Source organism: Pleurodeles waltl, chromosome 7 (assembly GCF_031143425.1).
Source record: "Pleurodeles waltl isolate 20211129_DDA chromosome 7, aPleWal1.hap1.20221129, whole genome shotgun sequence".
Taxonomy (NCBI): Eukaryota; Metazoa; Chordata; class Amphibia; order Caudata; family Salamandridae; genus Pleurodeles; species Pleurodeles waltl.
The window spans coordinates 777,959,675-777,973,679 of record NC_090446.1 but is presented as its reverse complement, the minus strand read 5'-3'; the positions used below and the strand labels follow the sequence as shown (position 1 = coordinate 777,973,679).

The 14,005-nt window shown below is 38.0% G+C and overlaps 1 protein-coding gene across 2 annotated transcripts in view; it reads right to left on the bottom strand.

Annotated features, from left to right (window-relative positions):
* GFPT2 (glutamine-fructose-6-phosphate transaminase 2) overlaps positions 1-14,005 on the bottom strand; it is a 92,986-nt gene that overhangs the window by 26,911 nt on the left and 52,070 nt on the right. The window contains exons 8-13 of one of the 2 annotated variants that reach the window (XM_069199290.1): positions 13,533-13,612; positions 9,240-9,326; positions 8,771-8,891; positions 6,943-7,106; positions 3,162-3,257; positions 1,767-1,864 (exon numbers count right to left, since the gene is read on the bottom strand). In XM_069199290.1, coding sequence (XP_069055391.1) covers positions 1,767-1,864; positions 3,162-3,257; positions 6,943-7,106; positions 8,771-8,891; positions 9,240-9,326; positions 13,533-13,612 — 646 coding nt within the window. The remainder of the gene's footprint in view (positions 1-1,766; positions 1,865-3,161; positions 3,258-6,942; positions 7,107-8,770; positions 8,892-9,239; positions 9,327-13,532; positions 13,613-14,005) is intronic. The other variant, XM_069199291.1, reaches the window with a different exon arrangement.

Here is a 14,005-nt window from a genome sequence, read left to right as displayed (position 1 = left end):
AAAATATGAAGGTACGGCATGGGATTGCTGGAGTACATGTCAATGGTTCTTGCATTACAAATACATTTAGTATGGGTGACCGGTAGAGTTGTAGAGCTCTGAACAGGAGTAGGGCCTAAGCAGAATCTTTAGGCAAGACACTTGATTGAACCCTAGGGACTGAAAGTAACTCCATAAGGCTCATGGGTGTGTAGGCATCAGTATGAGCATCCCACAAGCAGCATATTTTGCTACTAAAGGAAGATGTTTTTTTTGTCACATGCGGATATTACATAGGATATTTGCGAAGAAGTTCAGAGCATAGTAAAGTCATTTTTTTGATTAGTACTCTCCAGAGTTTCATCTTAGTTAAGTCAGAGATGGCCATTTTGACGAGGTGTTTAACCACAAAAGAGTCAATGGTTAATTACACTAAAATACATCCTCTCATTTGCTTTTATTTCTTGTCGTCCTCTCTTCCCACTCAAAACATAAGTAACACACTCAGCTTTTTATTTAATTGCTCAGTCAATGAAACACATAAGAACATGATACAGTAGTGTTATACAAATAGTTTGTATTGTGTCCTCCTTATAAAAACATCATTGCTTTATACACCAAACATTTGTGTCTGAAAAACACCTGACAGGTATTTAACCAACCCATTTATATCTTTGCTTATTAAGCATCAAATATTAAGTACATTGAGTGCATCAAATATGTGCAAGTTGTGATCTTTACGAAAAGGACAGTGGGTAACAACATGAGAAGGGTCTTGTCACTGAGTCACGTTTAGCTTGCACCCAAAACAGAACTGCAGATCATGCACAAACCTCATCAATCTAAGTCTTATGCCTACTGCAAATCGGGATTGTATACAGTTTACATTTCAGTTTTTCCCAATTCAGAACTAGGGAAAACATGCATAATCAATGGTATCCCTCTTTCAGAGGTCTGCAACTCATAACCAGGTGCCAATCGTGCATCTGCTAATTGCTTCACCCTGTGTAAATCATAATTAATTCTGGAGATTTATTTGGGCCCACTTTGGTATGTGGATGTCTAATTGCTTCTTGTCACCTTCCTTAAATTGACCCAACATCGCTGTGTTGTAGAGATGGGACTGAAAGAACAAGGGGACACTGATAAAGGACGATTGCTTGGGCCTAAGCCAAGCAATGCCAGGCCTAATATCACCACTGGCCTGTCTCCAGAATGTTAAAACATGAAATTTAATGCCTGAGCTTTGTCTGCCCAATCGTTTTACATTTACATAGGTTGAAGCAAATATATCATAAAGTGATGGCAGAGTTAAAAGTAGTGCAACCTATACTTACATTCATATACTTAGCTTGTTAATACAGTGATAGTCAATATTCAGCAGTTTATATTTTTGTAGGTTGGCGAGACAAACTTGATAATATGGTAGTACATAATAGTGACACTTTGTGAGTAATTATCACTAGAATTTGGTGTGAGAATTTGATCATCCATCCAAATATTAGTAAAAATCCAAAACATGTTTAAAGGATTCATCCAGGGTAGAGAAAAACAATTTTACTATCCAAACATGCATTTCAAAATATCACCTGCAATAGGCATTGTACAATGTTGCATTGTTTGGACATGTTTAGGTTTTGAGACCTACTGTAATATCATTCACCAGATATCCATTTTAAACAATTAAATAATTGTTAATTTTCAGAAATAGGCCTTCGTTCTGGGGTTGCAACCAGGTGCAAGCACATGTAAATCTTTCAGTCGAAATAGCTATGTATTGGACTTACAGCAATGGCAGCATGATAACTTGTTCCACAGCCAATCATTATAAGTCTTCTGCATCTTTTGAATTCCTTCATGTGATCCTTCAGTCCACCGACCAAAACTAAGACATCAAGAACAGATACACCACCAGATAATTAATTGATAAGAAACTTTACAATATGTTTAGCTGAGGACAGTTTTGAAATAATCAATATGAAAAATCATTTTTATATTGTGAGACAGGTAAGCTACCTATTAAGTTCAGTCTGTAAAAATATTCTAATGTAAGAATAAGGGCAGATTGAGTAAAAACGTTTTTTTGAAACATGTGCATTTGTGTTCCAAGCTTTAGAAAAATGGACTTCAAGATGGTTGCATACATTTAAAAAAAATGCAGGTCTAATACACAAAGCCATTTTCATTTGTAGGGTTAACAGAAATTAGTCAATTCTGTGATATATGAGTTCAAACCAGTGTTTTCTATTCAGAAAATATGAATTTGAACTTGCCATTAAAATTCCCGACATGTTACAGTACACCACTTTTAAGTACTGTTATATGTGAATAAATGTACTCCTATGAAGGTAAAGTGATATTTCAAGGGTGGGGATTCCCAGGTAGGTTTGTGGACTCCCATGAACTTGGTAGTCAGTGGATATTCTGAAGATTTACTCCTGGCAACAGGAGACGTTTATCAGTTCCAGTGTTAGAATGATTAGGGAATGCCCCATAATTTAGTGGGAGTTTTGGGAAGAGGTTTACACAGTGAAAATATGTTCCCCATTGAGAACAAAGAAGTAAGCTACTGCATTTGTACTTTCTTTATTTATAAATGGATATTTGCTCATGATAAAATGTAACTCACAAAATAATTCCAAAAGTACCCCTAGAAAAACTGTGAGGGTTACTGTTTCATAGGCTTACTTCTGGATCCCTTTGTGAACTCCAAAACAATAATAAATGTATGATTAATAAAAGTAAAAATTACAACAAAACTTTATATAATATTTTCTAATTCAAAGAGCTTCACTCAACAGGTATAATATCACCCAGTTAAATAGTGCTCATTTACCCATGGTACCATCTTCACCCAATTAAAAAATGTCAACTATTTTGAAATACCAAAATAGATTTAATACATTTGGATGGGTTGGAGAAAGTTATGCATAACTTTATTCTCAACTGAAATCCTATTTTGAAACTTCATAATCTAGATATGTATGCATTTATGCAATTTATATAGCACACATCTAGTTACAAAGCAGTGCTGCACTGAACATGGTTTGAATTTTACAGCAGGTATTGTAGAACAAGGAGAGAGGAAAGTGAAGGAAAAGGCAGAGGGACAAAGCATCCAAAGTAAAGACATATTCCACATTTGTTCCTGCATATTAGTAAAAGACAAAAGGAAACATTACCTGTGTTGTTTTCAAAATTCACTCTTCCTCTCATGGTATTGTACACAGATTCTGGTTGTTCAAAGATTTCTTTCTGCATAAATGCACTGAAGTTTCCTATTATTGAGTATTTATATGTCAGTTATTTATTGCTCAACTTTCGTTCATATATATATTAGATATATTGTAGACGTCAAAGTTGAAACGAAAGCACTCCCACTCAAATTATGCAATGTGACCCACAAATTAGCCATTTAACTTACATTGAAAACATCAAATGTGAACACATTGAAATGAACATAAACAAGACACTGTGTTTAAGTTCAGTCTAATATGCAGCCCAGGAATGGTGCCTGGAAGTGCTCAGAAGGGCATAGAAGTAGGGTAGATTAGTTCATCATGTGAAACAATCTAGTTGTGTAAAGAGGTATGACAACTAAGAGTTAGTAGCTGTTTGTAAGAAGCTGTATGCAGTAAGTGGGACACTGATATATACTAGATTTGAAATCAAAGCAGTCTTAGCTTAGTATTTGACTTATTGTGAACTCAGATAAAATATTCTAAGGGACCCTTGGTTCGATGCTAAGAGGATGATTGATGCTTTTATAACCAAAGTTACCTCTGTTACATTAGTGCTGAAGTGTTCTAGAACAACAGCCCACAACCTTTTGACTTCTCTGGGCCCCTAATGAATCATCCAGTGATCCCCACCTAATCATAATTGGCAGCTGGGGACCCCTGACCCATGCAATTTAAATGATGAACCTCAAAACAATTCACAAAAATACCAAAACAAGTAAACACCATACAAATGCTCAAATATGGAAATATTTTGTTTAACTCACAAATATAGGTAAAGATTTTCAAACCTGCTTCTTTATTTTTATGCACTTTAGTTTTAATTTATTGACTTTACTATTATTCAATTTTGCAAAACAGTCACAGATCCCAACAAGTCATCGGACCATAGGTTAAGAGCCACTGTTCTAGAGCACAAGCTAGGAGTAAGGGTAAGGGAATTTCATGCATAAAATACACAGATTCATGAATGGTATGCACCTTGGGAAAGGTACATATTTTCCCAGCTACTCTGACTTTCAAAAAGTGGAGAGAATGCTGTTGCGAAACTGCTTTCATAGTGGTCAAACCCCTGTCAGACCTCATAACACCTTGGTAAAAGTACAGCCCAATTTTAGAACATTCTTAAAGGAATGAATGCTATTTTGTTAGATATTTAAGACTGTGGGTCTGATTTAGATCTTGACAGAAGGATTACTCCATCACCAACGTGATGGATATCCCCTCCGCCGCATTATGCTCTCCATAGGATATTATGGGATTGTAATTTGGTGGACGGAACATTCGTTTGTGACGGAGTATTCCACTCCGCCAAGATGAAAATTAGGCCCTGTGTTTTTTTAATTTAGTTAAGATTCATATATGGGGGTGGGCCAAAGTACAATGCAATACCAAGCTCCTCCTCTATAGCACAGCCAAACAGCTTCTTCAGGAAATAGATTGCCTGCACTTGATGCAGAGGAAAGTTATGAGTTGTTTCCTTGTTATATTGATTCTATGTTTTATTCCTCACTCAATATTTATAGACTGTGCTTAATTACATCACAGCACACTTATATTAATAATTACTTGTTAAAACTCTTATGTGTATGTTTTTTTGCATTTTGCCAGACTATCAAATTTTACACGCTAATCCAAAACTATGGGCCAGATGTAGGTACAAAGCAAATTGCGACTTGCAATTTGCGAGTCCGAGCGACTCGCAAATTGCAACTCGCAATTTGCCATGCAGAAAGGTGTTTCAGACACCTTCTGCGACTCGCAATGGGGTCGCAAAGACCCACCTCATTAACATTAATGAGGTGGGTCGCAGTTTGCGACCCCATTGCGAGTCTGGGCACTCACGGGGATGGTGACCTGCTGGAAACAGCAGACCACCATGTCCTTGACTGCTTTTTAATAAAGCAGTTTTTTTTTTCCATCTGCAGCCCGTTTTCCTTAAAGGAAAACGAGCTGCACTTGGAAAAAATAAAACGAAACCTTTTGTTTCGGATTTTTTCAGAGCAGGCAGTGGTCCGTAGGACCACTGCCTGCTTTGAAAAAATATTTTTGTGTACATTCACAAAGGGGAAGTGGTCCCATGGGGACCCCTTCCCGTTTGCGAATGAGTTACCATCCACTTCAAGTGGATGGTAACTGCGAGTTCATGAACTTGCATCGTGTTGCGAGTCGCAAATAGGAAGGGAACACCCCTTCCTATTTGCGAGTCGGAAACGCATTTTGCGAGTCGGTTCCGACTCGCAAAATGCGTTTCTGCATCGCGTAGAGGCTTTTGCGCCTCGCAAACGGCGTTTTTCGCCGTTTGCGATACGCAAAACCCTTGCTACATCTGGCCCTAAATGTTGGCCTTACAGGGCTCCAGCTTAATTTCAGTCATGCTAGAACAGTACCTGTGCATAATAGAAAGGTGGCACCAGCATAATATTTTAGAGCATGTTGCTTGCTTTTTTTCATACATTAATGCAATCAAATTCTGCTAATACAGACGGCACAAAAAGAGTGGGGTGTGTGCATTCAAATGAAAACACAAACCGATCACCTGAGGCCATAACTTTAGATGGCTGTTATTGTTCTTTCCCAAATAATTATTTTAGCATATAACACGTTTTATTTATAGATGTACAGAGCACATTATTTTCCAAAGTGTTTGAAGAAAATCGACACAACATTAAAAATTGACAAAAAAATTATAAAATATAAAAAAAGAAATGTAAAAATAGAAAAGAATTAATAGCACATAAAATATTGTGGAAAAAGCTTTGACACACAACAGTATTACTGTTTTAAGTATCTACACACTAAAGAGTTGTGCTCTGTTAAAAACATCATTTTCAAATGTGTTGATGCTGCAATACTAATTAGCATACATAATTATACACCCTGAATAATACAGCACAAAGTGTAAATGCCAGAGCTGCATCATATTGTGCAGAAACAGACATCGTATGATTTACAAAGATATATCTTACCCAACCTAGAAACACATTTAGTTTCAGCACCTTCCTCTGTGTACCTGCATTACCAATTTCAGATCTAAGACCTATTCCAGATACAAATGAAGCACGGATGTTGGAAACCCAGTCTTTCTTAGTGCACTACCCACCCTAATCAGCACAAATGCCAGTGTGCGCTTGTCAACATCCTTGTGCTTCAAACATGCCCTGAAATGTTCATAAAGTGGGATTTTGTGTTCTGCAAAAGAAACACATAGCCAAATCAATTTCTACACCTATGTGTCCAACAATAGTTACTCCTCGTTCATTGATAAGACCCGGCAGAAAGACAATCTGATCTTGGCATTGGGCTTAGAGAACTGGAGAATAGAGGCATAAACATGATTAAAAACCATCTGACATATGTAATTGGAGGTGAAAAATGTTTTTTACATAAAGTGGAAGCTGTGACATCTGTTTGATTTCTGCTGGTAAATGCTGCATGTACAAAGTGTGACAGATTGATAGGGTTAGATTTTATGTTTTTTTATTTATTCATTGCACATGCTTTCTGGAGCACGATACTGTGTTCTACTGTATTATACATTTTTCTCCAAATAAGAAGCATTTGACGCTGCAGTGCTTGGACACATATAGGGGCAGTGCGTGTAAGATTGTGCCATACATTTTTCCTATTATAACCATTACATGTGCATTTGCTCCCCATAAAAATACTATGCAGGTATGCATGTCAAAGTTCATTATTCATCTATGACGACCGCAGATCTCACCTTTCATGATTTGCTGCAGCTCCATCTGCAAGGTCTGGATGACACGTGAGGCATCATCTCCAGCTGAACGTTTGATTCGGTGGATGCACAGTTTACCCTCAGCTACAGATGCAACGTCATCATCCTCTATATAAATCACCTTGTTGGTGTGTTCAATAATGGCACTATGCAAGAAAAATGAAAGACACAGGCATGTTTTTTTATATCAGGGAAAACAATGGGCGTGGAGAGACACTCTTCTTTTCTATACAATTGTATTTTGCAAGGGTCTATTTTTCCAACAAATAACATCTATAAGAAATAGATGCAACATAAGGAAGAACAATATACATCTAAATGTACATAAACGGTCAAAATATGTACTATTAATCTAGAAGTAAATTGTTAAAAGATTCTCAGTTCTAAGTAAGCTAACAGAGCAGCAAACAGTGCCTTCTCCATGAATTTATTTTCTTCAGTTTTCTCTAATGAAATATATTGGTATATATATATATGTATATATATATGGCATTCAACACATGTATCAAATCTTGAATGAAATCTAATGTTACACACAACAAATTAACATGTGGAGAACACCAATAGAACAGATGTAAATTTATAAGGCCATGAGAAAATAAATCCCACTGGATCTGTTATTATGAAGTGTTTTATGCTGTGTATAGATTGCAGGAAATGATTCCCTAAACACAGTGACGGCTTTATTGATTGTAGTCTTGGATTATGATTATGGGTCCCGGTTTCGTGGTAGTTTTTTCATTTGATGTATCCGTCTTTATTAATTTAGATTGTTTTCTTATTTTTATGTTAGAGATCGTATATTTACACTTTTGTTTAGATAATTAAAATTACATTTGCAATTCAATGATTCGAGGATTTTAGATCAATAAGTAGCTGTACACTGTAAAATATTACACCCAGATGAAAGTGTTAGCTTTGTAGAATTATCACATGTGCACACCTACAGGTATTTAACCTTCATTAAGAAGTCTCATCATTTTTTTAACCTTCTGTGCAGTCAACATACATAGCCATTAGCTTGGTAATTATAATTGACACGATGGCAAGGCACCTAAATAAACATATACTTTCTCAATTTTTTTGTTTTGAAAAAGGATAACATGCAGGGAATATACTCTGTCTGCAGTTATATGTAGACATCTGCATACAAACAAAACGGAAATTGTTACTTATATTTAGATTATTTTTCACATCTAACGCATTTACATTTGTTATCTTGAACAATGACAATTGTCCCAATGAATTACAAAAACGACTAGGAGTCAGATTCAGAAAGGTCTCTAACACTTCAGACTAATTTACACTTTCGAGTATGCTTACTACTTCTTGACGATTCACACTATCCAAATGTAAATGTATTCCAAAAGTGTAGCTTACTTGTCTTTGTACACTGAAGGCTTGAGGGGCTATGCACTTTTGAGTAATTTACACTTTGAAGTAAATGTACTACTTTTTGGTGGTTCACGTAATCTGAGTGTCAGCTACACTTTGGATTACATGTACACTTATTTTTGCAAATAGTCAAAAAGCCAAAAAAGCACACTTAATCAAAAGTGAAAATTACCTAAAGGTGTATAGCTCCCAGGCCCTCTAATTTGGTGGAGACATGCGAGCTACACATTTAGGGTAAATTTACAATAAGAGTTTCTGAATAGCCAGAAAGTAGTTAACTGAGTTAAAAGGGTAAATTACTTATAAGTGTAAGTTACCTTTGTGAATCAGGCCCTATATATTTTAGCATATTTCTTTTTATGATGTCTTTGTTTATATTTCAAACACAATTTAGAAATTCTTTTTCTTCAACTACCTTGCATCAGAAGCAAAGAAATATTCCACACTTTTTTCATTTCCAACAGGGTAAAGGCAAGTGGAGCTGTCACGTCTGCTTTGTCTGGATTTGCAGTTATTCAGAATATCAATATTATTGCCTATTGAGCAAAGGAAAAGTGCTGGTTACAACGATACCTTCATAATGCCCCATTTCATTTTCAGGCTTCAGAAATATCATGCAAAATACACATGCTATTGTAATGCCTCAAAAAACAAATGTATGATTATTTGTAGAACATTTACAGGTTGGATTTAGCTATATTCAGCTGTGCATAATATTATAAATGTAATTGATTTGTATACAGAAATTAGTTAAGAGAAAGGAAATACAGGACATCAATGAGATTCCCACCACAAAAATAGAGCTCAGATTTAAAATCACTGCTCTGAACAACCAAAGCCAAAAACAACAGGACCAGATAATAATGTATAGAGCAATACTCCACCTATGATAACATGTTCCAATTGCTGCAAAGCGGCAGATTTTGTGGAAAGGCTACACTGTGTGTCCAAAGTGTATGAGCTCTGGGATACTGGATAAAATAAATGTTGAAAAAGAAGTCAAGACAGGGCTAATTTGACAACCAAGTATGATGCATAAGTAATAATGTAACGCTTAGATACGACAAATGCATGCAGTACTACTCCAGGTCTGCATTTGGATCACACAGAACACAGATGCCAGTCCAATATGGTTGTATGTTCATGTGAGATGTACTGTACGCATTTCTTGGAGTAGTCTCAAAAGACGTTGATAAGAGCAATGGCAAAGGTTTGTTGCTCTCTGGTATAATTTAGACAATCAATAACGCTGATTGTCATGGAGGTTCTGTTTTCTTTAGAACGGTAGTACCTACCTTTTGTTGCTCAGATAGCATGACACACAACCTTCTTAGCGCTGAGAGTCATGTCATAAGCACATTCACACTGATGTTGCAGAGAACTTTTACCTTGTCATTACTGAGTTACTACGCCTTTGAGAAGACTCCTAAGATAAACCTTTCTGTTATCACTCTCCTGAACATTTTTGGATGGCAGTTCTAGGTGGGAAATTTAAGCGGTATCCATGTGAAATACATGTAACTATAACAGAGTTTGCCCTCTATAATGGTTCTCATTACGGGTCTGGAAAATGTGTCACATTTGTCAGAAACTCACTTGCTGGGAATTAGTAAGGGCAGCTATAACGGATGTCAAAGAGGTGATTTTGATATGCGAGATTTGGTCAGTCTGCATATAGATCAAATGAGATCGTGTTCATTCATTCCTGGGGCACAATGGGTGTTTGTGTCCATTTCTAGCAGACTCTGGGAACTTTGCTATCATAGAAGTGGCCACAGATCCCTGTATGCGCCTTCTTTAATATGGACCATGTTGGCACATGCTTGGCATGAGTACGGTCACAAGTGGATGGCCCTCATTTGCATGGGGTGTGGCCCAATGCAAATAAGGAAGCACATTGCTGTTGCACCTGGTACGTATAACAGATGATGCATGCACAGAAGCAAACAAGTTATCGGGAGGTAAACTGCATACCATATATGGTTGGCACACAATCAATGCACCCACTGAGTGTACCCCTTATGAGAGGGATAAAGGGGTCGTAGAGGATCCTAGGCATCCCCTGCAGGTGAGTACATTCACTCGATCCCAGCTGCATGGGGATTTCAGTCTCCTTCGAATTGCAGGACTGGATGTGGCTGGTACTGAAAAGTGGACTGGCAGCTGCAAAGAGCCAGTCAGTATTTGTCTACTGCTCTTTTCCCAATGCAGCAATGTGTTTATGCCTGCACTGGGAAGAGCACATCTGCTGTGATACGCCACAGTCTCATTCTGTGCACAGCTAGCCCACTAAAAGTGGAGCACCAGCACAGAGTGCGACAGTGTACACTCTCTGTAATGTGGCCCCTGGTATGTCCCAGTATGAATAATGAGCAGTGCCCATCAGCTGGCATGAAGGAGAGTAAAACGAATATATTCGCATCCTTCATTGTCAGACTTTTACTGAACTACCTGAGATATTCCTGATCTGCAGCAGGGGTGTAACAGATGCCCCCACAGTCCTTGCGTGCACGAGAGCCGCAGACTCACTCACACTGGAGGGGGCCTCCTCAGCCCCTACTGATGTGAGTGTGGGGTCCGTTCTGAATAGGTTGCAGGGAAGCACCCTCATATTCTGTTAAGCCACTAATCTGCATAATCAACCATGGGATTGTATTTTATTTGAACAATACGTTAGTAGACAGACCAATCAGAATACTCATAGTGACCGTTTTAACTGGGAATAAAAGCCTACTTTTCACATAGCTGACGTCGGTGATTTGATAATACTTCACTAGCCATTTTCTCACAGTTGTTTCTGTTGCTGCTTAACTCTCCTCATGGTGCTCATGATGCCACAAAAATACCTGTCGACTGACAATGTTTTTCAAGAACATTAGAGAAGCACAGAATTCGTATATGCTTGTTTAACTAAGCGACCAAAATGAGTTTTCTTAATCAGTGTTTGTTCCAGAGAACATGTTTGGGTTGGACTAGTTCAAGTTCTCTAGGGCATAATCATTATGATAGTTGGCCTCCTGGTTCAATAAAAAAGCCCTCACCTTCCGCACAGGACACATAGTTTAGGTGGAAGGCAAAGGACGGGTAGAAAAGTCTGCTAGGGCGTTCATCAAGCAAAATGAATCCCACCCTTCCAGAATGCTGTAAAGCCCCTGCCCTTTTTCAGTCCCGGTGAGACATGAATAGAATTGTGCAAGTCTTGCTTTTCTGGGGACTCACATACTGTCCACCTCTGTAAATATTCTGCTTTTGAGAGTGACAAATTACCCACAGATACTAACAACAGAGTGTAGCAGTGAATTTACTACATGGCTCCCACACTCTGTTTTCTGAAAGGGGTACTCAAACACACGTTTCCAAGGGCCAGATGTATCAACACGGCCCTTTGCAATTCGGAAATAGCGATTTTTAAGAAATCGCTATTTCCGACTCGCAAAGTGCCATGTATCACATTTGCGATTCGTAAATAGCGATTTCTTAAAAATCGCAAATGCTATTACCGAATTGCGAATTGCAATACCAGCCCCATTCACAGCTATGGGCCTGTTGGCCCATATCTGCGAATGTTTTGCATTTCCAAAATTGCGATTTCTGAACCAGAAATTGCAATTTTGGAAATGCAAAACCCCAGGGTGCTGGGGGGCTAAGGCCCCCTCTGCTGCACCCCAAAATGTTTTTGGGGGACATGTAAGGTGCACACATGCCAAAAGGGCATGTATGCTTTACATGTCCAATTTAAAAATGCATTTTATATGCATTTTAAAATTTTGCACATGTTTACCACCAAGTTCAACTTGGTGGTAATTAGCGATTCCTAAATGCCAAAATCGCATTTAGGAATTGCTTCATACATGTGCTAATAAATCTCAAATAAGGAATCCTTATTTGCGATTTCTAATTTAGAGAGTCTGAATTTGCAACTCTCTAAACAGGGTCGCAATTTTATGGAATCGCTATTTTAGCGATTCCTTAAAATTGCGTTCAGAATGTATTTCATACATTCTGAACTGGCATTTTGCATTCGCAAACGGGATTCGCACCGTTTGCAAATGCAAAATGCTTTCATACATCTGGCCCTAAGTTACTTTGATTAAGAATACTTTAAAAGTTGCATAGTGGTGCCGAGTGAGAGCTGATGACGGCGAGCTACTTTTCAGGACTGCAGCACGAGCAAGCGAATAAACCCCATAGAGGTATTTTGGGACCTGAAATCTATATTACAAGAAGATCTAAGATATCAAGCTGGCGCAATTCAAGATTCTGTTCTTCAATGAGCTGGAAATCTTGTGAAATGGTAGAGAGAACTTGCAGTGAAGCAGAACTCAGAGCTGTGATTTAAACCATGGGCTGCTTACGTAGATCGCCAGGATAGCATTAATCAGTACAGGGTTTGTAGGGGACTTGCTAGGCGGTAGGATAGGATATTGGCAAAAGAGAGGCTGCATGGAAAACCCCCGGAATGAACAGAAAATAGAGGGTAATTATAACACAGGAATGAGAATGAGTGGTGGTGATATCACCAAACCCTTTCCCCTCCGCCCCTGTGGAAGGGGAGCAGAGTATCTGTTATCCTGGAGGAAACAGTCAGCAGGGTGGATCTAACAACCAGGGAATGACATTCAACAGAAAAGAATCGAGGAAAGAAACTCCAGAGCATTAGTTTCATCAGCGTATGTGAAGCCAAATATGAGACAGCCGGGCTCTGCTTCCAGGGCCTCTGGTTTGGCAAGACATGCTTCCGGATAAAAAGCAATTTCACAACTGAATGAGAGAAAAATAAGTGAGAGGTATTTCCAGTAATATGTCTGGAAGAGCTGTTTTAGGGAGATTCCTACCATTACGCAATACTTGCATTTTTCCAAATAAAATACACACTGAAACATACTACGAGGAAAGTCCAGTGCCCCTGCCCATGTCAAGGCAATCACAGAACTCCCTAAATAAAGCAACCCAGTAAAGGGTGAGACTGTAAGGGTCAACTAAAACCCTCTCTCTAAAGGACGCAGTTTCCTAAAAAAACAGCATATACATTATATTTTCAGCTGACATACGAGTAATCATAATTTAAACAATGGAATCTCATTTTGTTCAAATGCGTTTTTTAATAAACAATGAGCATCAAAGATCAGAAAAACGTCAATCTAAATCATTCACACACATCAGGACGCAAAACTTACATGTCCTGTACAGTATGGGAACATGTTCCGTGGAGAGCTTGTATTTACTGCGTATTCCAATCAGCAGAGGGCTCCCTCTCCTAATAAAACAAACGTATTTGATAGTTGTTGTTTTTAAGTACATATAAAGGGGCTGATTCAGAAATATTTAGTGAAATTATGAAATTGTTTCATTGTAATCTTACATTGATTAATTCAGCTGATTTCCAACTTTCTGGAAATGTGCAAAATGCTTAGCACTACACAAGTTAATCTATGCAAGTACCACATTATCATAATTACTCCAACAAAATGGATACTTGGAACTTTTCGGCAGGGTGACACTCTTCAGGAGAACGTTTATAGTACACAAACATTAGCATATTTAACTTTTTTTTTTTTTGTTCACCACAGAAATAGTTTTGGAGTGAACGTTTTTTTAGTGATTAATTTACAACAGTAAATCGGTTCGTTGGCACATGCATGTTAACCGT